Here is a 23,771-nt window from a genome sequence, read left to right on the forward strand (position 1 = left end):
GCGGCGCGGGACCTCGCTGGCAAGGGAGCGGCCCCTTTCTTTTTTGCCTTTAAAAAAATTTAAAACACTTACCTTTCGCCCCTTTGACTTTTCCCGAGTTTCTTTTGCGAGAGGGCCCTCACTTTGCTTACCGGCGGTCCCTCGTCCAGTTTTGTTACATCCCATGTTTTCATACATTGGAAGGTATGGGAGTTAAATGACATTAGTAATGGAAAACGAGGTTATCCCTAAGCTTATAGGTGGTTAGAGTGATGGTACACGTGTGTAGTAGGGATTAAGTTACAAAGAAAATAAGTTTAAATCGAAGAAAATAAGTTTTGTTGAGGTTCGAAATTTATTTGAATGAAATACGATCCAAGCTATAATGCCCCGTATTTTTGGACTAGGAAATTGAACCGTCCAACATGAGCAAATTTACCCGAGCCTGGAGGATTTGGTCATATTCAAGCATGAAAATCAAGAACTCGGTGTATACAAGGAATGAAGTCCCGAAATTATTTAAGTTTTGAAAATGGAATGACGGTGATTGAAAATAATATTTTTTGTGTACCAAAAGAGGTTATGGACTAGTGCTATGTCATATGACCATGATAATGAGTATATGAAGTTAGTTAAAAGTGATTAGTATCCAAGTGAATCGGGGTCAAAAAAATTGATTTCAAAGTGTGAGCTAAGACAAGTGATTGTTAACCAAAAGGGGGGGGGGGGGGAATAAGTATATTTACCATGGACACGTGGGTCCATTTCAAGTGAGCATTAGATGGGTAATGCCATGTATAGAATCTGTTGGTATATCTTTTGGGATAAGATTATTGTAGCCACTATTGAATAAGTGGGTAGGCCCCATGTTCCATAAATAAGGGTACATCTTGGATCCTTTTTCCTAGCTCCTCACTTAAGAATTAGTAAAGATAGCTAGCTGAACCATATATCTTAGCAAAAACTTCTTTACTAGGGGAAAAATTTGTATATATACAGAAACGTATGCAATGAACATATGCATATATTTACACAGCTGCGTCATGCAATTTTCTTATGGGTTTCACTCACCGCTTCGATCACGTTATTCCGTTTTAGTGTGTTGTTGAATCCGGAATTTATTCGAAGTTAAATAAAGGTTGAAGAAGAGTAGTTCTTGGCATATAAGGTAAGAATCCTCCTATTCTTGGTATATTTAAATTCATCCAGGTCATAGCTAAATTGTGAAATGAAAACTACGGAATTAATGACAGAAAATCATATAAGTTGTTGTGGATGGAATTCTTGGAATATAGCTTGTGAATATTGTTATTGTTGTGGTTGATGATGTTGTGTATATTATGGGCTGTTTTGGAGTTGCATTGGAGTAAGAATTATAGAGGAAATGCTATCCGAATTTCATTAAGTTTCATTCGTACTTAAATTGGATAGTAAGAGATGTATATGGTCTAATTGTAACCTATATTATCATGGTTGTAGACTTGTGAGCTCAGGAAGTAAACGTTGGACTTTTAGACAGACTTCAAGGTATGTTAAGGCTATCCTTCCTTTCATTTTGGCATGATCCTTTTGATATGAACGAACAAATTTATGATTATTCCTTCTATTCACGGGTCTTGAGATTACATATATTGATGATATTAGCTCAAAGATGTTTATCGGAGGTAGCACGACTTTATGTCACTCCGAGAGATCTATTTATTCATCTTACTTATGCATTGTATTCATTTATACATATGCACACTGACCCATGACCAGAACGTATTATATACACATATATTATATGTATATGGGATATGGGGAAAGGGATAGCATATACGCATCACCACCCCGGGCGGTTGGTATGAGGATGATGATGCGTCTTACGTACGGGCCAATACTATATGATATATGGATCGGACTGCACGTGCAGCACTAACATTTATGGATTGGGTTGTACGTTCCACAACACTAACAGTTATACTATGATATATGTATATGATTTTTGAAAGAAAGAATGCATATCATATGTCCTCAGAGGCACTTTCAGTTATACAGAGTTATACAGACACTTCCAGATATACAGTCACACAGATGCATTCAGATATACAGCTTAACTCTTATGTCTTAGATTCCTTTCTTGATCCTTACGTATATGTTGTTTTCACGCTTTACATACTCGGTAAATTATTCGTACTGACTCCCTATTTAGGGTTTCGGGGGGTCGCGTCACGCGAGTTTAGGTAGACGAGAGACGGCCCGGCTCGCAGGGGACTTTCATCCATGAGAGCGTGGTTGGTGCGCTCCACTCGGTTCGGAGCTGCTGTTCATTTTGGTATGCTATTTTGATGTATATATGGTTATGACGGGGGCCCTGTCCCATCCTTTTTACAGCTTGTACTCCTTTAGAGGTCGGTAGATAGTTGTATGTAGTTAGGATGTTATGTAGCCTTGACGGCTTCTATTTTGTTGTACAGCATATGCAGAAGCCACGTCGGCTTGCACTGCTGTTTCCAGTATGTGTATATATATATGTCTACAAGTTCTTGATGCATAGTTCATTGTGTTTCTCTTACAGAAGTCAGTATAGTACAGTTATGAGTCATATATGGGCCACCCTTCTATTCAATGAGATCCAGGTACAAGTATGAGAGTGTCTGACAAAGAGAACTCAGGCACTCGTCATGACTCATCGGTTTGGGTCGTGATTAGTTTTGCCTTAGAGACAATTTTACCTCTTTCAAATTTTTCACACCACCAGTTCGTTCTTCTCACCCGTTATTCCATTTTTTGCTGTAGCACCTGCAAAATACACCTCAACACAACCCGTTAGTATGAAAATAAACTAAACTATGAAAGCAATAAAATTGTTGGGTTGCTCCCAACCAGCGCCGTAGTTTAGGTACCTTTTTGTGTTTTTCTCATTTTTATTTTATTTTATGAATTATTACGTTACAGACTCGGGTTTCCTCCCGAGAAGTGCCTTAGTTAATGTTGTGGCATGACGCAAGTCCTCCACTTTTTCATCATCGAGGAGCACGTGCACCTTCTCCTTATCGAACTCAACACCCCAATATCGCTTGAGACACTGCCCATTTACCAAGAACGTTCGCACCCCGTCCATCGTTTCTATTTCCACCTCACTATGAGGCGTGATTCTCGTCCCCAAAAATGGTCCCTACCATCGGGACTGCAACTTGCTAGGAAATAACCGCAATCTAGAGTTGAACAAGAGTACTTGCTGCCCTGGCTCGAATTCATGACACTGAATGTGTTTGTCATGCCACCTCTTCATTTTCTCTTTGTACAACTTGGAGTTCTCATACGCCCCCAGTATAAACTTGTCGAGCTTATACAGCTGCAACAACTGTCTCTCGCCTGCCAAGTTCATATCAAGATTGAGCTTTTTGATTGCCCAATAAGCTTTGTGCTCCAACTCAGCAGGCAAGTGACACGCCTTTCCATAGACTAACCTGTAGGGAGAAGTCCCAATAGGTGTTTTATACTCTATTCGATAGGTCCACAGAGCATCATATAACTTCATTGCCCAATGCTTTCTTTGCGCGTTCATAGTTTTCTCCAGAATCTTCTTCGTCTCTTTATTGGACACTTCACTTGTCCACATGTTTGTGGGTGGTAAGCTGTAGAAACTTTGTGCTTCACCCCATATTTTGCCAAGAGGTTTTTCAATAGATTATTGCAAAAGTGAGCTCCACCATCACTGATCATCTCCCTCGGAGTGCCAAACCTTGCAAATATATTCTTTCTCAGAAATTCACCACCACCTTTGCATCATTAGTTGGGAGAGGTATTGCCTCCACCTATTTAGACACATAATTCACCGCAAGTAGAATGTACTTGTTCCCCAAAGATGGTTGGAAAGGCACCATAAAATCAACGCCCCATACGTCGAATATCTCTACCTCCAAAATATTAGTCAAAGGCATCTCACGCCTCTGAGAGATGTTTCTGGCTCGTTGACATCTGTCACCGCTTCGCGCAAACACGTGGGCATCTTTGAATAATGTAGGCCAATAAAAACCAGATTGTAACACTTTTGCGGAAGTACGGTCTCCACTATGATGTCCTCCATATGAGGAGGAATGACAGCTCGCTAACACTTGAATCACCTCGGTCTGGGGAATGCATCTTCTTACTTACTGATCAGAGCCCTGTTTGAACAAATACAGCTCATCCAATATGTAAAACCGTGAAACATGATAAAGCTTCCTTCTCTGCTATATAGTGGTTTCAGGTGGGTAGATCCCACTCACTATCAGATTCACGATATCTGCATACCATGGTACGTCTACCTCAGAATAGCAAAAAATTACTCATCAGGAAAAGCTTCTCGAATTTGACCATCTTCCACCACATGATCATGGCTCTCCAATCTCAATAAATGATTAGCTACCTGGTTTTTTGTGCCCTTACGCTCCTTGATCTCCACATCAAACTCCTGTAATAAAAGAATCCATCGAACCAGCCTAGGTTTTGCCTCTTTCTTGCTAAATAAGTACCGGAGTGCAGCATGATCCGTGTACACAATAACCTTTGGTCCACACAAGATAAGATCGAGATTTATCAAAGGCGTACACCATAGCCAACGATTCTTTTTCTGTAACAGTGTAATTCATTTGAGCAGCATTCAATGTCTTGTTGACATAATAAATGGAGTGGAACAACTTATTCTTCCTCTGGCCAAGAACAACTCCTACCGCAGTATTGCTAGTATCACACATTAATTCAAATGGAAAATTCCAATCAGGAGCTATCATTATTGGTGCAGTCACCAATCTCCACTTCAACTCTTCAAAAGCCTGCAAGCATGCGTCATTGAATGCAAACTTAGCTTCCTTCTCAAGCAGCTTACACATAGGACTTGATATTTTTGAGAAGTCCTTTGTAAAATGCCTATAGAACCCTGCATGACCAAGAAAACTGCGTACCCCCTTAATAGAGACGGGAGGTGGTAGTTTCTCAATCACAATCACCTTTGCTAGATCAATTTCTAGGCCTTTCTTTGACACTTTATGGTAGAACAATACCCTCTCGAATTGTGAAGTGACACTTCTCCCAATTTAGTACCAAGTTGGTTTCTTCACATCTTGCGAGCACTCGATCTAGATTCCACAAACATGTTGCGAACGAATCCCCAAAAACAGAGAAGTCATCCATGAGCACTTCTACTAAATCTTTCACCATTGCAGAGAATATTTCCATCATACACCTTTGAAATGTCGCTAGTGCATTACAAAGTCCGAACGACATTCGCTTGAAAGTGTATGTACTGTAAGGGCAAATAAAAGTAGTTTTCTCCTGATCTTCTAGTGCGATTGCTATCTGATTATAGCCAGAATACTCATCAAGGAAACAATAATACTCCTATCCGGCTAATCTGTCAAGCATCTGATCGATAAATGGAATAGGATAGTGATCCTTTCTGGTGCCTTAATTTAATTTTTGGTAATCTATGCAGATCCTCCACCCTGTTACGATTCTACTTGGGATGAGCTCATTCTTGTAGTTTTCCACCACTGTCATCCCACCTTTCTTCAGGACACACTGTACTGGGCTTACCCACTTGCTATCAAAAATGGGGTAGATGATACCCGAATCCAACCATTTTATCACTTCTTTCTTAGCCACTTCCTTCATAGGTGGATTCAATCTTCTTTGGTGTTGTATATTCAATTGTGGTCATCCTTCATAAATATCTTATGCATGTAAAACGCTCGACTGATTCCCTGAATATCAGATATCAGCCAACCAAGTGCTTTCTTTCGATGTTTCAAAATCTCCAATGAAAGTTTCACCTCTTTATCGGTAAGCTCTGCTGCCAATATCACTGGTAGAGTTTCACTATCACCCAAAAATGCATATTTGATATATGCGGGCAAGGGCTTTAACTCCAACCTCGGAGGCTCCTCTATCGATAACTTGGGCGGTGGCCCAATTTCTCTGTCAAGTGGCTCAAACTCCCCTTGTCGTATATAGACGCCAGCAAGATCAAGAATCTGAATCATCTCAAATGCTTCTGTATCTCCGAAAATATCTTCCTTTACTAGTGCTCTCTCCAACGGGTCATGAGAAGTAATGAGAGGTCTCTTAGTGTCGTCATTTAACATAGTGATAGCCGAAAGTTCCTCATAGATTGTGCGCAACTTGAGGGCCTTGTACATATTAAATACTTTAACTTTATCATGTACCCTCATAGTCAGCTGCCCTGCCGCTACATCGATCAATGCTCTTCCTGTGGCCAAAAACAGACGTTCCAAAATAAATGGGACTTCTGGATCTGGCTCAAAATCCAAGATAACAAAATTTGCCGAAAATATGAGAGACCCAACCTGCACAAGAATATCTTCAATAATACCCTTAGGCCTAGCCAAAGATCTATCTGCCAGCTGCAGAACAATAGTAGTAGGTCTCGGGTTTCCCAAACCTAATTTTCTGAACATAGATAATGACTTCAAGTTGATACTAGCCCCGAGATCACACAATGCACATGCAATGACCTGCTTTCCAATAGTGGTTCGATAGTGAAAATACCCAGATCCTTCAGCTTTGTAGGCAATTTGTTTTGAATACGAGATGTGCACTCCTTAACAAGTGCAACTGTGCCATACTCTGTGAAATGGCTCTTGTTTGCCACGATGTCCATGATGTACTTAGCATGGTTCGGAATCCCTTGCAGTATGTCCACTGCCGGACATTTTCATGTACCTGCTTTAGTAAATCAAGAAACTTTTTGTACATGGCCTCTTCCTTCTGTTTTTCCAACCTCTGAGGGAACAGAGGTGGTGGTTTGGCAACCACTTGTTGTGGCTGCTTTACAAACGGTGTCTTCGCCACTATTTCTATCTCTTTAACCTCATATTCTGCAACTGCCTCCTTTTATGCTTCTGTCGGAATCACTTTCTTCGGTACCAATTCCTCTAGTTGCCTCCCATTTGTGGTCTGGTGTTTTGAACACTAGCTATCTGACCAACTTGCCTCTCCAGATTACACATGTTCATGTCACGCGTTTGATTTTTGGCTGTTATCTTTTGTTCAAAATTCTGCTGATTAGTCATTATCTTCTGGATATCCCCCATCACTTTTTTTGTCATTTCCTCCATCTTACTCTACGGATTCAGTGCGGAGCGGAGCTCGATTTCTTGGGAGGCAGTTCGTTTCTAGTTACCCTGGTTACCTCCCCAACTGAAGTTTGGATTATTCCTCTAGTTAGGATTGTAAGTGTTTCTGTATTGGTTATTATTGCCTCGCCCCCTGCCTACGTTTCCCACAAAGTAGATAGATGCTGGATTGACAGGGCATACATCACTGGTGTGACCCTCTCCGCAGACATCACAAACGATATTGGCCTATTGCACTGCTTGCACCTGTTGTTGAGCTTGCCCCATAGTAAATCTCTTAAATTCATTTCGCATAGCCTCAATTTGCGCTGATAATGTCATATAATTATCAACTTCAATAACTCCAGCGGTTTTCTTGGCTACACTTCCACTTGTGTCACCTTGCCAATCTAGACTGCTCTAAGGTACCTGTTTAGTAGTTTGAAAAGTTCATCATAACTCATAACAAGAGCTTGCCTTCCTGCAGCTGTGTCCAATGCTGTCGTGTATTGATTATCTAAGCTCTCAATAAATGTATGATGTTGAACCTCATTTGATTGATAGTGGTGAGGAAAATCTCTGAGAAGACCCTTGAACCTTTCCCATGCCTGATATAGATTGTTGCCATCTTTCTGCTTGAATGACATGATTTCTCTCCTGAGGCTTGCTGTCTTTCCTGGTGGAAAGAACCTTGTCAGGAATTTTGTCTCCAGATAATCCCACGAGGTAATATAGTTGGCGGGCTCTGCCAGTAACCAGTTCTTTGCATTCCCCATCAGAGAGACGGAAAATAACGTCAGTCGCACATACTCTGCAGAAACCCTTCTGGTAATATAACTGTCAGCGATCTCTAAGAAGGCTTGAATGCGTTGCTGAGGATCCTCATGCGACAGTCCTGCAAATTGCCCACTGGATTGAAGGAACTGACTAGTAGGATGTTTCAGCTCAAAGTGCCCCTCGATGGTCGGCTTGACAATACTGGAAGTGACATTACCCACTCGAGGTACTGCAATTTCTCGCACTGTCGATGGTGCACTGTTAGCTGCCATGTTCAAAGGTAATTCAACTAGAGCCTGCTGGTTTTGAAATAATGCTAACTCTCTCCTGCACCGATGTAAAGTACAGTCAGGCTCAGGATCAAAATCTATAAGATCGTTTTGACTAGCAGACCTTCGCATTCGATAGTACTACCTGCGATCAAATAACAGCTAAGATCAATACGTTAATACTTGGATAACTACAACAGTAATAGTTTGTTTTAATAAAATCATTAATATCTAAGTCCCCGGTAATGGCACCAATAACTTGTTGCTCGCAAACGCACACGCAAGTATACGTGGTCGCCAAGTAATATAGTGACTTGTAAAAGTCAGATATCGTACCCACAAAGACTTATGATCAACGATTCAACGAGAATTCACTATTACGACTAATTATGCAAGTAAGAAAGAAAATATGTGATTGTTTTCTAAACTAATATGGAAACTAAATAACTAACTAGTTGAGCGAACAATTTGTAACAGACGTTTGTTTAAGACTTCAATTTATCAAAGAGAGATGAGTATTCCAGGGTCGTGATTGGTCTACCAATCATATTGATTCTTTCAAGTGTCTAACCCTAGACAGTTTATTTACGATTCCTAATTAACCGGATTAATAATCTCATAGCGTTCTTCCGAACTACTATTTGCCCATTCAAAACAATTCGTCGCCTATATTCCTATGGAATTGACTTGTTAAGAATGTAACTCGTCCACGGTAATGCGGCGACTAAGTATATTCCTATCCTAGCTGCAAATCCTAGCCCAATTGTAGGGATAATCATATCACAATCTCCTTACTTCTTCTCTAATCTAACAACGTCTTTCCCAAGCACGTGTATTAAATAGTAAATAAAACTCAAATGTTCCGCAGGCAATCAAGCAATTAAGAACAGAAGTAAAGAAATAATTGTATATGAATAAATTACTAAGATGAAAATACTTGTCAAACGTCAATATTCATGGTTATACAACAACCCTAGAACTAGAGAGTTTAGCCTCTCATAATCGGATTACAACAATGGAATTTCATGTTTGAATGAAGAAAAGATGAACTAATGAAGGTAAATGAGATAACCCTACGATGAATAGCCATACTCCTTGCTCTCTGTGAAATAATACGTCTCTCCCTTCAAAATCGACCAAGGGTTCTATTTATAGCATTGAGAAATAACCCTACAAAGCCCATAAAAAACGGGTCTAAAAATTGGCTCACGTGTATTTTTGTCCAAACAGCTCGCTGAGCTTCCCCTAGAGCTTGACAGGGCCACACTTTGAGCCTGGCTCAGCTAGGCCACTGGTCACTTTTACCCTTAGAAAAATCCTGGAAACTCTGCATTTTTGAACCATCACGTCGCTGAGGGAGGGCTAAAGCGAGCCCTCACCTCGCTTTGGCTTGAGCTCGGCGAGGCTGTGGTCTCGTTTTACACTTAGAATAATTCTTAAAACTTTTGTCCTTTAATCATCCAACCTCGCTGAGCAAGGTCCAAGGCGCGCCTGTGCCTCGCTTTGGGCTTAGCTCTGCGAGGTGCATCTCCATTTTATACTATAGAATAATTCTTGCACAATTACAATTTGGGCAGTCCACCTCGCTGAGCGAGGTGCATCTCCATTTCATACTATAGAATAATTCTTGCACAATTCCAATTTGGGCAGTACACCTCGCTGAGCGAGGTGCAAGGTGGGGTTGTGCCTCGCTTTAGCCTTAGCTCGGCGTGGTGCTGACTCTGTTTGACACTCAGACGATTTCAATTACAATTTCCATTTTCATCCGAATCACCACGTGTTTCCTGTCAAAGTACCTGGTCGCAACAAACACACATGTATTAGTTCGTAATGCAATATTAATAATTAGTTAGATGTATTTATCTTAATTCATCCTCTAATCAAGGTAAAATATGGGTAATATATGGCGGTTAAGCGTATAATACGCCTAACATCACATGCATATCAAAATCAGTATGAAAAGGAAGTACAATAGCGAAGAAGCCATGTTGACAATAATGGAGAAAGAGCAACAACAACAACAAATAATATAATAACCCAACAAAGAAAACATGTAATAAAAAAACAATGAGAGTAATACTAATAATAACGGTAAGGAAAACTAGACAACGCTTGACTTCCTACTAAACTTCTACCCTAATCCTCAACCTCCATATCCTCCTATCTCGGGCCATGTCTTCGGTAAGCTACATGTTTGTCATGTCTTTTATAATCACATCTCCGGCCTACCTCTACCTCTTCTCAGATCCATCACAGCAAACCTCTTACAACTTCGCATTGGGACATCTATCCATCTCCTCTTCACATGTCCGAACCGACTCAGCCCCACCGCCCTTATCTTGTCCAACACGGAGTTCACTCTCATCTTGTCCCCAGAATATCTCCATCCGTCTAAATATAATAATTAAACTAATTATGTTTAATTTGTCCCGGTTATACCGTTATCATTAATAGCACTTTAGTATTGTAGCATCTTATTTCCGTTACATGCTTTATGAAAGCTGCTAACATTATTATCATGTTATTCCATATTCACTTACCTTCTCCTCTGAATGATTAATTCAGGTTTATTATGGACGGTTATGTTGGGATAGAAATAACAGGGCGTCATGCGGAAGCTAACAATTGCAAACCTTGAACGACGATAAATCAGACGACACAGAAACTATACTAAAAGAAACATAATATTTAGTATGATTTAGCCAAGCGACCTACATATTAAAAAAACTAATATAAAAAGAATAAAACCTACTTAGAGAATTATCGCCTCCTAAACAAGACTCTTTAATGACTACATTGTGGATGCTATTATGTTTTTTATGAGATAGAAGATCTCATATTTATAGAAGTCCGAAACTTCTCCTCCAAGAAAAGGATAGACATGGTAGAATCATTTTCCACGAAGAAACCTTTTCCACCAAGAAACCTTTTTTAAGTAAAACACAATTACGGTAAAATCCAAATAAGGAAAGAAATTCAGGACAAACCCTAACAAGTCTCCCCTTAGCCTGAATTTTCTGGCAAAATAATCTTGATTTTTCTTCTTCACATATTCTTCATCACTGCTGCTTGTCATGGTTAAAAATAAGGTTAAAAATATTATGGGTTAAAAATTGGTTTAAAAATATTTTGCTTTATTTTTAAAGATGCAGCAGCAGGGATGTTGAAAATTCATCTCCACATGTTGTACTTTGAACAAAATCTTCATTATCGTGAAATTGGTTGCAACTTGATTTGAACCCGCCTTGAACCTCGTCGAACCATTGGCTGAACTATTGGCGCTAATACCACTTATTGGGATCGAAATAATAAGGCGTCATGCAAAAGCTAATAGTTGCAAAACTTTGAACACGATAAATCTGACGACACAGAAACTATACTAAAAGAAACATAATATTTATTATGATTTGGTCAAGTGACCTACATATTGAAAAAACTAATATAAAAAGCATAAAACTTATTGAGAGAATTATCTCCTCCTAAACAAGACTCTTTAATGACTATATTGTGGATGTTATTATGTTGTTTATGAGAAGAGAAGATCTACTATTTATAGAAGTCCAAAACTTCTCCTCCAAGAAAAGGATAGACATGGTAGAATCCCTTTTCCACGAAGAAAACCTTTTCCATCAAGAAACCTTTTTGAAGTAACACATAATTATGATAAAATCCAAATAAGGAAAGGAATTCAGGTCAAACCCTAACAAGTTATTCATAGATAATATTTAGGTGTTTTAATGACGTCGTTAGAAACTTTTTAAACCGTTAGCTTACAAAAGTTAAACCAATTTAATCCATAGGTGCAAGCTTCTATCAAGAAGTTAATGGGATATTGTTAACATAAAAGTACAAGACAACAAGTTGTATCCAAAGAAGTTGAGGAGGGAGATATATTTCATTATTCTTCAAATTCATGTACAAATGAACTGAATAGATTTTCTATATATAGAAGAAAAGAAGCGGCTACGAGGTTTTCCAAGAAATTGCGAGGCTTTTTTAGAAAATGTTGACAAGCTGTCTGCTTGAGCTACTTGCAAGCCACCTGCTTGAGTTACTTGCAAGTCTTCTTGATTGCAAACTTGAAGAAGCGGTTGCAAGGCATTTCAAAGAGCTGCTTGCAAGCTGCCTGCATGAACTACTCACAAGCTGACTATTTGTTTGTAAGCTCACCGATTGCAAGCTTATTCAGAAAATTTGTATTTAAATGAACATCCACAATATAACGTATTTATAACTTATATAGGTTATTTAGTATCGCACAATCATTTGAAAATCACATGCTACCTAAGAGCGAAAGAAAAATATATCACGATCCTAGTACTACTTTGGACCATGTGGTCATATGACAGCATGGTGAAGATCACTACCAACCATTTTATTAGTGAATATGAATAAAACGTAATCCACATGGTTCGCTCTCGCGCCACACATGGGACCATAGCGTACAATATTTGGTCCATGTCCAGAGACGGGCAGCCGTATGACACAGGTTCATTCATTTGATTCAAACCTTTCGACATGGAGTTTAAATTTATGTATAAAATTTTAGTAAAACTGCAACAAATAATAAATTTGAATACATAATTTTAAAAATATATAACAGATTTAATACTAAAAATTTTAAATGTTGAACTCATAAAATTTAAATCTTAAAACATGTCTTCACACATGCAAATATTATGAATTAAAAATTAACACCTGGCATGTAACTAAGCAAATCACTAATGTTCACACTAATAGAGTAATAGTCTCATACTCACAAGTGGTGAGCTGTTAATTATCTTGTCTTTGATGGACACAGTACATGAAATTTCCCACTAAAAATGTTTTAGTGGCTATTTTCATTGAATGTCAGTGCATCTAAATGTAGTGTTTACATACGGAAAAATTAGAAAATTTCCTAACATTGCAATGAGAATATGATTCGCACTATGCGTTTTCCCAATGAACTTGTTTGGTAGGAATGATGTGAAAAAATCATGTTTATAACACAAATCGCCCACTGAATATGGAAAAACATTTGTTTCTAGGAGTGACATAAATCAAAATAAAGAAAAAGCTTATTAAATTGGTTGCCAAAGCAGCACGTTCAACACTCCCTATATTCGTACCTAAGCAAGTTATTAGTAAGTGATACCCTTCGTTTTTAAATAAATGGTGTTTTAGGTTTTAATTTTGTTTCCAAATAGGTGGTCCTTTAGGATTTCAAGAAGAAATTGATCTTATTCTTTCAAAATTACCCTTATATACATAATCAAGAATCATTAAGTAACGTTTCTTTTTCTACGCATATAATTGGGGGTAAGTTAGTAAAAATACTCCAATTTTCTAAAAGTGAACACTTTCTTAAAGGGTGTACATAAGCTAAACCAGGTTGTCATTGTCACGACCCAACTAGGGGCCGTGACGGGAACCCGATACTTGTACCGAGCGCCCCTCTCATTATCAGGTGGGCCGTAGAAACTATGCCAATTTTTTTTTTGTTACAGAACACTTACATCAGCCGCGTCATCATAAACATAAACTAGTAAACGTTGCTATCCCATTATACAGCAATACAGACAATCCAGAATACAAACATCTACCTGTACACGTCTGTCTACGAGCCTCTAAACATTGTACATATATACAGAGGAAGGGCCGAGTCTTTGTCGTGCCCACATATATATACACAAAATAGTACCAAGGGAATGAGGCTCCGGAACAAGCGGAGCCGTCGGGTGCCTTCTTTGGTAAGGCTTCTAAGAACCAAAACCGTACGCTCTGTCCGCCTGCGTGGCATGAAACGCAGCGTCCACAAGAAGGGACGTCAGTACGAATAGTGTACCGAGTATGTAAGGCATGAATGGTAACATAGTAAATGAATATAGAGTATAAGTCACAACAGAATAGATATACAGAGCTTATCCTGGTGCAGAAGTAATCTGTACATGTGTATGCCCTGTAGGCAGATACTACGCAAGCTTGGCCCATTTTTCAGAACACGGTGTCCCGTACCCCCGTATACAGTAAACGGTACATTTCGATGCATGTACATTTCGGTAAACGATGTACATTTCGAACGGTGACATTTCAAGAAGGTGTCTCTTTCTTACATTTGCGGCCGAATACATCGGCTCTCCACCCCCCTCCCCAACAGTGTCCCAACACAACATGTCATATATATCATATATCGCATATACAGACGCCGCGTACGGCTCTCCCATATCCCGCGGCCGGGCATCCCGCCTCCGGGATGATAAGCACCGAATCGGTGGACACGGAGTTGCCACTTTCCCTTCCCCGTATACATTGACATATACATATCCTTATACATATACATATACATATACGTACATATACATGTATCATAAGACGAGGTTACAAATAAAAAGTGTCATAAAGTATGGTTTCATTTGCCGAGGACCTCTATAACAGTCATTCCTTACAATACAGTTAAGATATTAAGGAATCGTTTAACATTTCCATGTTCTCATTTTTATAGCAAAACACATCGTCAACATATCTATCGTAGACATTTACCCCTTTTCAACCCCATCGTTATCATTATACGATCATACTCTTCACCTTAGTCCAGGAATCATGACGTATGTTCTTTCTTAGCATTATCGTCGTAGAAATATTCTCATTAAAGTAGTTACAACACTTATCATTTAATAATCAAGGCACTAAAGGAAATCCGGGAACCGTGGGCCCACCTCGAGTCAAATGAGGTGGCGTACACAACTTACATATGATACGTGTCATGACGTTACTTATGAAGGTCTTAGGGTAATCGGGTCTCATTCTTGCAAGTTCTAGGATGTTTAGACATTGTCTTCACAATTCATACACTTTTGGTTCAATCTTACTGAATGAATAGTAACTATTTTCAATTGTGGATTTCTGGAGTTAGGAAGGTCCCCGAGACGCGAAATCAAGCCTATACATCTAAGACATGCCAAGAAAGGAAGGGGAAACCTTACATACCTCTTTTCGCTCCTTTAGCTATTCCAAATTCACGTTGCAATTTCGTCAAAATCTGCAAATTGGTCATGTTTACCAAAATTCTTATTAGGACACTTAGGGTTGAAATCTTAAGGTAATGCTTGGCTACCGAAATTTCGGCGACATTTCCTCGTAAATATACCATCCTCGACATTCAACTTAGCAAATTTTCAATCAACAACAACCGGGAATTCAAACCCGGCCAAACTATCAACAACAATACCAATATTCATACTAACAATTCCAATAACCAACTCAAAATATATTCCAACAATTCATCAACATATTATTTTCCTCAAGACCTTCCAACTCCAATGGAAGCATTAACAACATTATAATTCATATGTCGGCAACACCACACTAACAACATTATTTTCCATGCATACTAAGACATAATATTCCCTTTACATGAACTTTTACAACAAGTCTCCAATAGCTACCATTTCACAAAAATTCACTAAGTTCTTGTTAGTCATATAGAATCCACACAACAACAACCAACATACTAAGTAAAATTAACTCATTTTCCTCCACACTACACTACTATTACACGGCCACACCATGCACACACATGCACGGTCACATACTCACACACACCATACACGGCCAACATCAAGCATGCACACTACAACCTCTCCAAATTCATCCAACTTCCATTATTAACATAGTATCCACAACAATAACAACCAAGCACTAGATAAAATAAGTAAAACATAACTTCCACACACACACACCTATACTACACCTCACGGCCACAACAAGATTTTTCCCCTTCCATGAGTTTCATCCACTTTTAGCATGCTACAACACACAAAACCATCCATAACATAAAAAAAAGAAAGTGAATTCTTACCTTCTTCCTTAATTCTTCAACTTGCTTAAAATTCCAACTTGCATGAACTTGTGCTTTTCTTGCTCTAATGAACCCTCCACCTTGTTAAGCACCCTTGACTCGGTAGAAAATGATTTTTGGAGGAATTTTTGCAAATTTTCCTTGGAAATTTTACTATGGCCGAAAGGCCTTGGGTCTTTTTTTCTCCTTCTTTTTTGTTCTTGTTTTTCCTTGAAATTTCTAGAGAATTATGGAACTAAAGATGATTTAATCATCTTTTATACTTATAAATTTAGTCCCACATGGGCTTGGATCATGCCCCATGGCCGGTTGGGCCTTCCCCTTCTTAAAAAAAAAATCCAAGCCCAATTATTTACTTCATGATAAATTGCTACTCACAAAACTATTTTCCGAATTCCAAATTTACCCTTCGCCTTCCTTTATATTTCCACGAGTCATATTGAAATTTTCCCGTTATGCCCTTGACCTTCCTCATTAATTCCATTTCTAAATTTTTCATAAGCAACTCATATGCCAAACAAAATAAAATGTGGTCTTGCTTATCGTCTTCCCGCGATTGTCTTGAATTATCCGATTGCACAAAAATGCGGGATATAACAGTCATGACTTTCTTAGTACTCCCTCAGTCCATTCTTACTTGTCATGACTTGGTATACTCCTTAAGAAGTCATAAGGAGAATGATAATTTTTCTATATCGCCTCTAATTATTAATAAGTCATCTAATAATTGAAATTAATCAAACATACTTTGAAAGTTGTGCAACCACTAACAATCAATTGAAATTTCCAACTAATAATTAATAGTGAGGGCAAAACAGGTATGAAATGATAAATTATCTCTTGTTTTCCAAACTGGACAAGTAAAAATGGAAATTCCAATCGCAACACCAGCAAACATTAATGTAGGTATATTTATGAGTTTTTGGAGTAACTATAACTCATTAATGCTAGTCCTAACTCTTTTCCGGTGAAATCGATTCAGTCAGAAAGCCAACTAGGGATTTGTTTTATAGGGTTTGAAGACAAGTGGGACGTATCCAATCCGAGAACTCTTTTACGAGCCGATCCGGAGTAATGGTGATCATGGGTGATGCTAAATAAGTGATAAAGACAATGCAAATTGATTTCGAAAGCTTAAAAAATAAGAAAATGATGATTCCAGGTGTCTTCCTTGTTGAGAGAAAAAATGATGATTACAAAGGTTTCAAGAGGAAGAAAATGCCTTCCTTCTTCCCTAAGCTAAGTTTATGTCGGTCAATCCTTAACTTTTCAAACCCTATAGCCTAAGTGATGTGACGTTACTGTAGCCCCAGCGTGCGTAAGTAGAGTGGCACACATTACTTGTGATCACACATTACTTTTGATACAATTCAAAACCTCAACCATCTTATAATAATATCCATTAACATTCTCGCATAGTATTGGAATATCCACAAGGTATGATGTTCTCTCGTACTCTGCTCATCGGGTTACTATTACTAGTGGACGTTCTTTTTATTCACCTCACTTCTACCTTTCCTTCTCCATCTTTAACATGTTCTTCTTTTTCTTGTCATACACATCACACATCTTTGGACATTCGTCACTTGTCGTTCCTTTGTTTCGTTGATCAATCTTATCTCGTTTTCCATTATCATAGTCTGGATCTCTTCCTTTCTGCATCTCTCACTTTCCTTCGTGTCAATAATAACAAACTCCTATCGTATAACCATCCTGGTGATTAACCTAGGCTATAATGCAGAACGTAGTTGTAGTCATAAATTCAGCAATCTACCAAGTGAAGAGCTTTAGTAAACATATCCTTTCCATTTATTATCTCGAGGCATTTGTTAAGGTTAATAGCCCAGAGTGACTTAAATGTTTTCCCGCTTCAATCACCGGGTGAGGTCTAACTTGCCAATCTATAATGATATTACATGCGTATACATATACGTGTACACATCAAGCTCATCCCATAGCTCAATCTTTCGAAGACATATAAGGGTTGGTTAATCTTTTCCGATTTGTGAACTTCTTTTGAGGTGCTTATCTCTTTAATTCTCTTTTGATACATAAAACTTCTTTCTACCCCAAGCACACATTTTCCCTTCACATTCTTATATCCTATCCTCTCTCATTTGTCATAATATCTCATTATTCCCATTTCTGATCTAATATTTATCTATTAAACCTGTCCTATAACTGACTGACAATTTCATCTCTAGTTACTTCACTGCTGTACCCTTCCTTTCTTCTCATAATAACCCTACCTAAAAGTTTCCACAATTTCTCTTAAGTTCTCGGGAAAATTTGACAGAGTTTCCTCTGTAAATATGACAATCCCAAACCTGCACACAGCCCAGAAAACACATCTCATGCCTTAAAAGGCTACATATAGAAACACATATGATATACAACTCAACCACAGAGGGCTGATTACTATAAAAGAATGTAAAGTAATAAAGCTCGTCTCATAGGTTGTATCTGAACACTCTTTATAGAATTCCATCTTTTTCCTTCTAAACATTTCATCAATCAACTCTCTTTACGGAGGTTTACGTACTCGTAAATCATATTTTCCCCTTATCTTGCTGTTCTTTAACACCTTATAAGTGAATCTGGATTTACTACTACAATTAATACTCATCTTACATTACTTAAATGTAATAGTCCAAAATGGCTGAACGATAAACTTTACTTCCTTATATAAGCAGTGACGTCCTGAAGTTCCAACAATGGAAACCCTTACCTTCGGCCCACTCGAGAACTCTGATCTGGTACAATTTAGTCCAATGGGAGTTGGGGGAGTTCTTCATCTGGTTTCTCTTCAACAGGTTGTTCTGCGACACCCACACCGTCTATAAATGAAGCAATTATACTGATTGTCCTAGACTTACCACTGCTCTCATTTGACCCTCGTTCTGCGGATACCGTCACCCTGGGATTACATAAATGGTCATCCCCCAATACTTGTCTATCCCTTACTTATTCAGTGGGCTCCTCTCGGATCTCAGACGGATCTGTCTCTATGGAGGACATGACTTTCGATGGATCTGTCTCGATAGAAGGCACATTCTTCGGTGGGTCTATATCATAAGAATGGCTGACTCTAGAAGCCCCTGTACTATCAGCCTTCATTCCCATAGAAGCTATCTCACAACTACAAACAATCAAGGTTAGGGTTGGAAATATTATATACTGTGACTTATCTTTATCGCACGATCTAGGATAGAAAGGAAGGTAACCATCCTAAATGCCCTACTGCCTCCTATTTATGTGTGGCGCACAACACACCCATAAACAAGACTCTACTAAACATGGCTTGTAGACAACCCTAGGACAGAATTGCTTTGACACCACTTTTGTCACGACCCAAACTAAAGGGCCAAGACGGGCACCCGACTGTACTATTCAAGTACCATCTGACATGCATCTGTGACAACAACATAAGCATAGGTGGGCTAATAGGGCCTTCATATGACTCTCAATAAGCTCACAAGGAACATGCATGTATCAACTGTTCTAAAAGACTCCTCTATGAAAATACTGAACATACTGTATAAGCCGGCAAGGCTATCATAACCAACTGTGACGACTTATGAAATCTCAAGTCTGAACATCATCTGACTGTACATAACCGCCTACAAGCCTCTACTGGAAAACATAACACAACGTGATCGGGACAGGGCCTCGCCATACCCATAAATATGTGCATACATATCTATATATACATAAGACCATGTTGACTCCTGGCACCTCCGGAACAAACGGAGTACACCAACTTCACCTGCTGAGCTGCATCCTAATAGATGGATCACCAACCTATATTTGCAGACCTGCGAGCATGAAACGCAGCCCCCCAAGCAATAGGGGAGGCAGTAAGAATAGTGTATCGCGTATGTAAAGCAAGAAAATAGCATATACACAAGAATCATAAAAGGAATCTATGACATGATAGTTAATCTGTAAATCTGAATGTATCTGTATGACTGTATATCTGAAAGTAGTTGTATAACTCTGTATAACTGAAAGTGCCTCTGAGGGCGTATGATATGCATGCATTCTTTCAAAAATCATATACATATATCATAATTGTTAGTGCTGAGAAACATACAGCCTGATCCATAAATATCATTACTGTGGAGCGTACAGCCCGATCCATATATCATATCATCCTGCGTCCGGGGTATCATTATAATCTGCCCACTGCAGTAGTGTGCACATCTACGTGCCTGCCCGGCCAACTATAGCGCGACGCAGTGTGAGAAAATAGTTGTACATATATATATATATATATATATATATGCATGAAGGACTCATAAAGATAACATCTGAATCTTTCGGAGTGACGTAGAGTCAGTAACCTCCGAATATTACTATGGATCTAATATCATCAACATCTCTTATCTCTACTGGATCAATGGACATGAGATCATTTCAAATAATCATAAGCGTGAAATAATATCATTATCAGGAGTCCAAGGAAACATAAGCTTTCTATGAATGGAATCATTATGGATAACGCTCGTTTGTTCGTTCGTTCTTTCTCATATGATTCATGCCAAAAAGAATAAAATGGATAGCCTTAACATACCTGGAGTCACCAATACACACTAACACGAACTTGTCATAACTAGTACGCCAATCCTATAACAAAGCAATACATATATGAACTTAGACGACGCTAGTATATCGCGTATACCAAATGATAAATCAATTCTAAAATGAAACATTTAAAGCATTTCCCCGAGTCTTTAATCATCACAACTCAACCAACATCCAACAACAACAAAAATAACCTCTTGAATCCTTTCTAAACTCAAACCATCAAGATACAAGAATATACACCAAGGCAGCCCGATATACGCTTCATATATAATACCTATACCCTTTCTTTCCTCACAAACATGTAGCATACAATAACAACACAACAACAATATAATCAAATATTTTCCAAGAATTATAGCCATAAATAGCTCAAGAACACCTTCAACACAGTCCACAACTCTACCAAGTTCTTAACATGAATTCCAACCTCTCCTTTCACAATTTCTTCACCAAGTACCAAGCTAGAACTCATAAAAACTCAAATATATGGAGATGAATCATATTCTTACCTTATACGCCAAGAACTACTCTTCTTCCACTTACTTCATTACCAAGAAATCTCCGATTAGCTATCATCCGGAGGAAACTGACATGGGTATGACCTCTATGTCGTTATTTGAATTTTGCAGCATCAACGTAGGACTTGGTATTTTTTAAAAAGAAATTGTACCTTGTTTCTTGAATAAGAACACCATAAACGTTGCTCCATATACAAAGTTGCTGAATAACTATAAGTCGTAAGTTAGTAAAATGATAATTTCAAGTTGTAACTCTAGTTGTAACCTTTAGAACGTGGGGCCCATGCATTAAGTACTTTTCGATCTTCCTTTCCACAGATGCCACATACATGATACCAAACCTTAGTCATTAGCTTCTACTCTTCCATGTGGATTTGGTCCACTTCAATATTTATCCACAATTGAATAGTTAAATAAATTTTTAATTTCCCACTAAAACCCAACATTACCAATTATCCACATAAATAGTTTTTGCACTCGATTTACTTACAGATTAATCAGTTCTAACACACTTCATATACCCATTATCATGATCATGTCGTATAGCACTAGTCCATTGCCATATTTTTTTGGCACACACAAAATATTATTTCCAATCATCGTCGTCACACTTTTTCGTCTTAAATCATTTCGAGACTTCATTCCTTGTATACACCGAGTTCTTGATTTTCATGCTTGAATATGATCAAATTTTCGGGCTCGAGTAAATTTTCTCATGTTGGACGGTTCAATTTCCTGGTCCAAAATATGCGATATTATAGCTTGGACCGTATTTCATTCAAGTAGATTTTGAACCTCGACAAAACTTATTTTTTTCGATTTGTTTAACTTCTAATCCTTACGATACATCTGTACCATCACTCTAACCACCTATAAACTGAGGGAATAACCTCATTTCCATTACTAATATCATTTAACTCGCACGCTTTTCAACACATGAAAACACGGGACGTAATAAGTACCACAGGCTGCAAGAGCATCTTTCGGCCCTGGAAGTGAAACTTGTATCCTTAGAAGAGCTGGAGGAGAAGTTGGCTTAGTCGGAAATGTACAAAAGAATCCACAGCGAGGAGGCCGCAAAGTTCCATGTGGATCTTGCCGAATTGTAGAAATATAGGAGGCCCATCAGGAGCATTATGCTAACGTCTTGAAACAGGAGACGGGTTTGACTGAGAGGGTACGGGTCCTTGAAGCCGATCTGCTATTGTGCTAGAGGGAGAAGGCGGCCGCGGAGGAAGCCCGAACTACTTTTAAAGTGAGGCTTCAGGCCAGATGGCCAAGAACAAAGAGCGGGTCGAGGCAAATAAATGTCTTTCCCATATTAATGCTACTCTTAGGCGCTTTGTTGACTGAAACTTGCTGGGCTGTGCAGACGTGGATGCCTATTTGTTGAAGCAAAAGAAACAATTTGCCCTGGAAAAGGCCATATACCGTGCTTGTAGAATCGCTCTCGAGGAAGTCCGGGGAGGGATGGCCGACATTGATACCCAAATTGCTGCGGCATTGTCAGTGGAGGAGGCTGCCGCCAAAGCTTTGCCCGTTCAACCCCCGGATGAGGAACCTGCCCCGACCTCTGAAGGAGATGGATGGTCTTCTGATGTATGGAAAGAATAAGAGGCTTCAGGGGAAGTCGAAGACCAAGCTACCGAAGTCCCTCCTGGTGATGGCGTAATTGAGCCCGAGAAAGCCTTTGCCGAATCAAGCCCATACGGAACCAAGTCTGCCCCCCCTTCACAGAGCCAAAAGACCCTGCTGGTCCCATGATTGAAGAATCCGGTCCCCCTGCTAATGCTGCCAACCCTTGATTTTATATGCTCTTAATGTTCCGATCTTTATGATATTTTGGTCGTGCCTCTTTTTAGAAGAAGTTCATCTGCTTTGTAATAGTTTTTGCTTTGCCTTCGAACGTTGCCCCTGCTTTTTGGAGTTTTGTAAGTAGTTAGTCTCCTTCCTAAGATTTGGCTATGCCTTTTTGTTTTTAAATGACACAGCATCCCCTTCGAAAGGATATCTATTGCCTTATACTGTTATTCTGTTGATATTTACTGTTGGTAAAATGCAAAGATTATCCGGCCCTCCAAGGGGGAAATCTTTGACCGTGGGGATCCATCTTGCCTAGGATCCCTTTGTCAAAATTTTGCTCCATTTTTGTTTTGGACACATGTGTTTAGGAATTGTGACTGCTTTACTTCATTATATTTCCTAGTTAACATTTTGCACATTCACTTTTCCCAATCCGGGAACATTACTTCCGGCCGCGTATTTTATGACCAGGAATTATTCGTTTGATTCATAATAAAGGAGGGGTCCCCTTTATTCGACAGCGATGCGGAGGACATATTGATCTCATCTTATTTGGTATAAGGTTAATGTTTCCTTCACGCTTGGAGGCCCGTAGGTCGTGTCGTGTGTTCGAGGGGAATGTTTGCAAGCCTGTAAGGACACGTTCGTAGTAACAGATTTAGAACCTAATAGTTGCGGCATGACCCTCTTTTATTCATAAAGGTATGGCGTGGAGCCCGAGTTCATGCACATAGTGATCAAGAGAAAAAAATCAGTGACCTAGAAAGAGGTTCCAGTTGCCGACGCGGTGTCCTGATTGGGCTTTTGCAAAATGTAATACGTTTTACAGTTGTTACTTCGTTAAGAACCTTGCCTGTAAAAACCCTTCTTTTTGGGGAGAAAAACTCGGCTTAGGAAAAGA

At 39.0% G+C, this 23,771-nt stretch overlaps 1 protein-coding gene across 1 annotated transcript; it reads right to left on the bottom strand.

Moving 5' to 3' along the window:
• Nucleotides 1-3,136: 3,136 nt before the first annotated feature.
• LOC132057796 (uncharacterized) lies at nt 3,137-3,583 on the bottom strand. Its single transcript, XM_059450399.1, has one exon. The coding sequence runs from the start codon at nt 3,581-3,583 to the stop codon at nt 3,137-3,139; it is 447 nt and encodes a 148-aa protein (XP_059306382.1).
• Nucleotides 3,584-23,771: the final 20,188 nt, after the last annotated feature.

Source organism: Lycium ferocissimum, chromosome 5 (genome assembly GCF_029784015.1).
Source record: "Lycium ferocissimum isolate CSIRO_LF1 chromosome 5, AGI_CSIRO_Lferr_CH_V1, whole genome shotgun sequence".
In the NCBI taxonomy this organism is placed as follows: Eukaryota; Viridiplantae; Streptophyta; class Magnoliopsida; order Solanales; family Solanaceae; genus Lycium; species Lycium ferocissimum.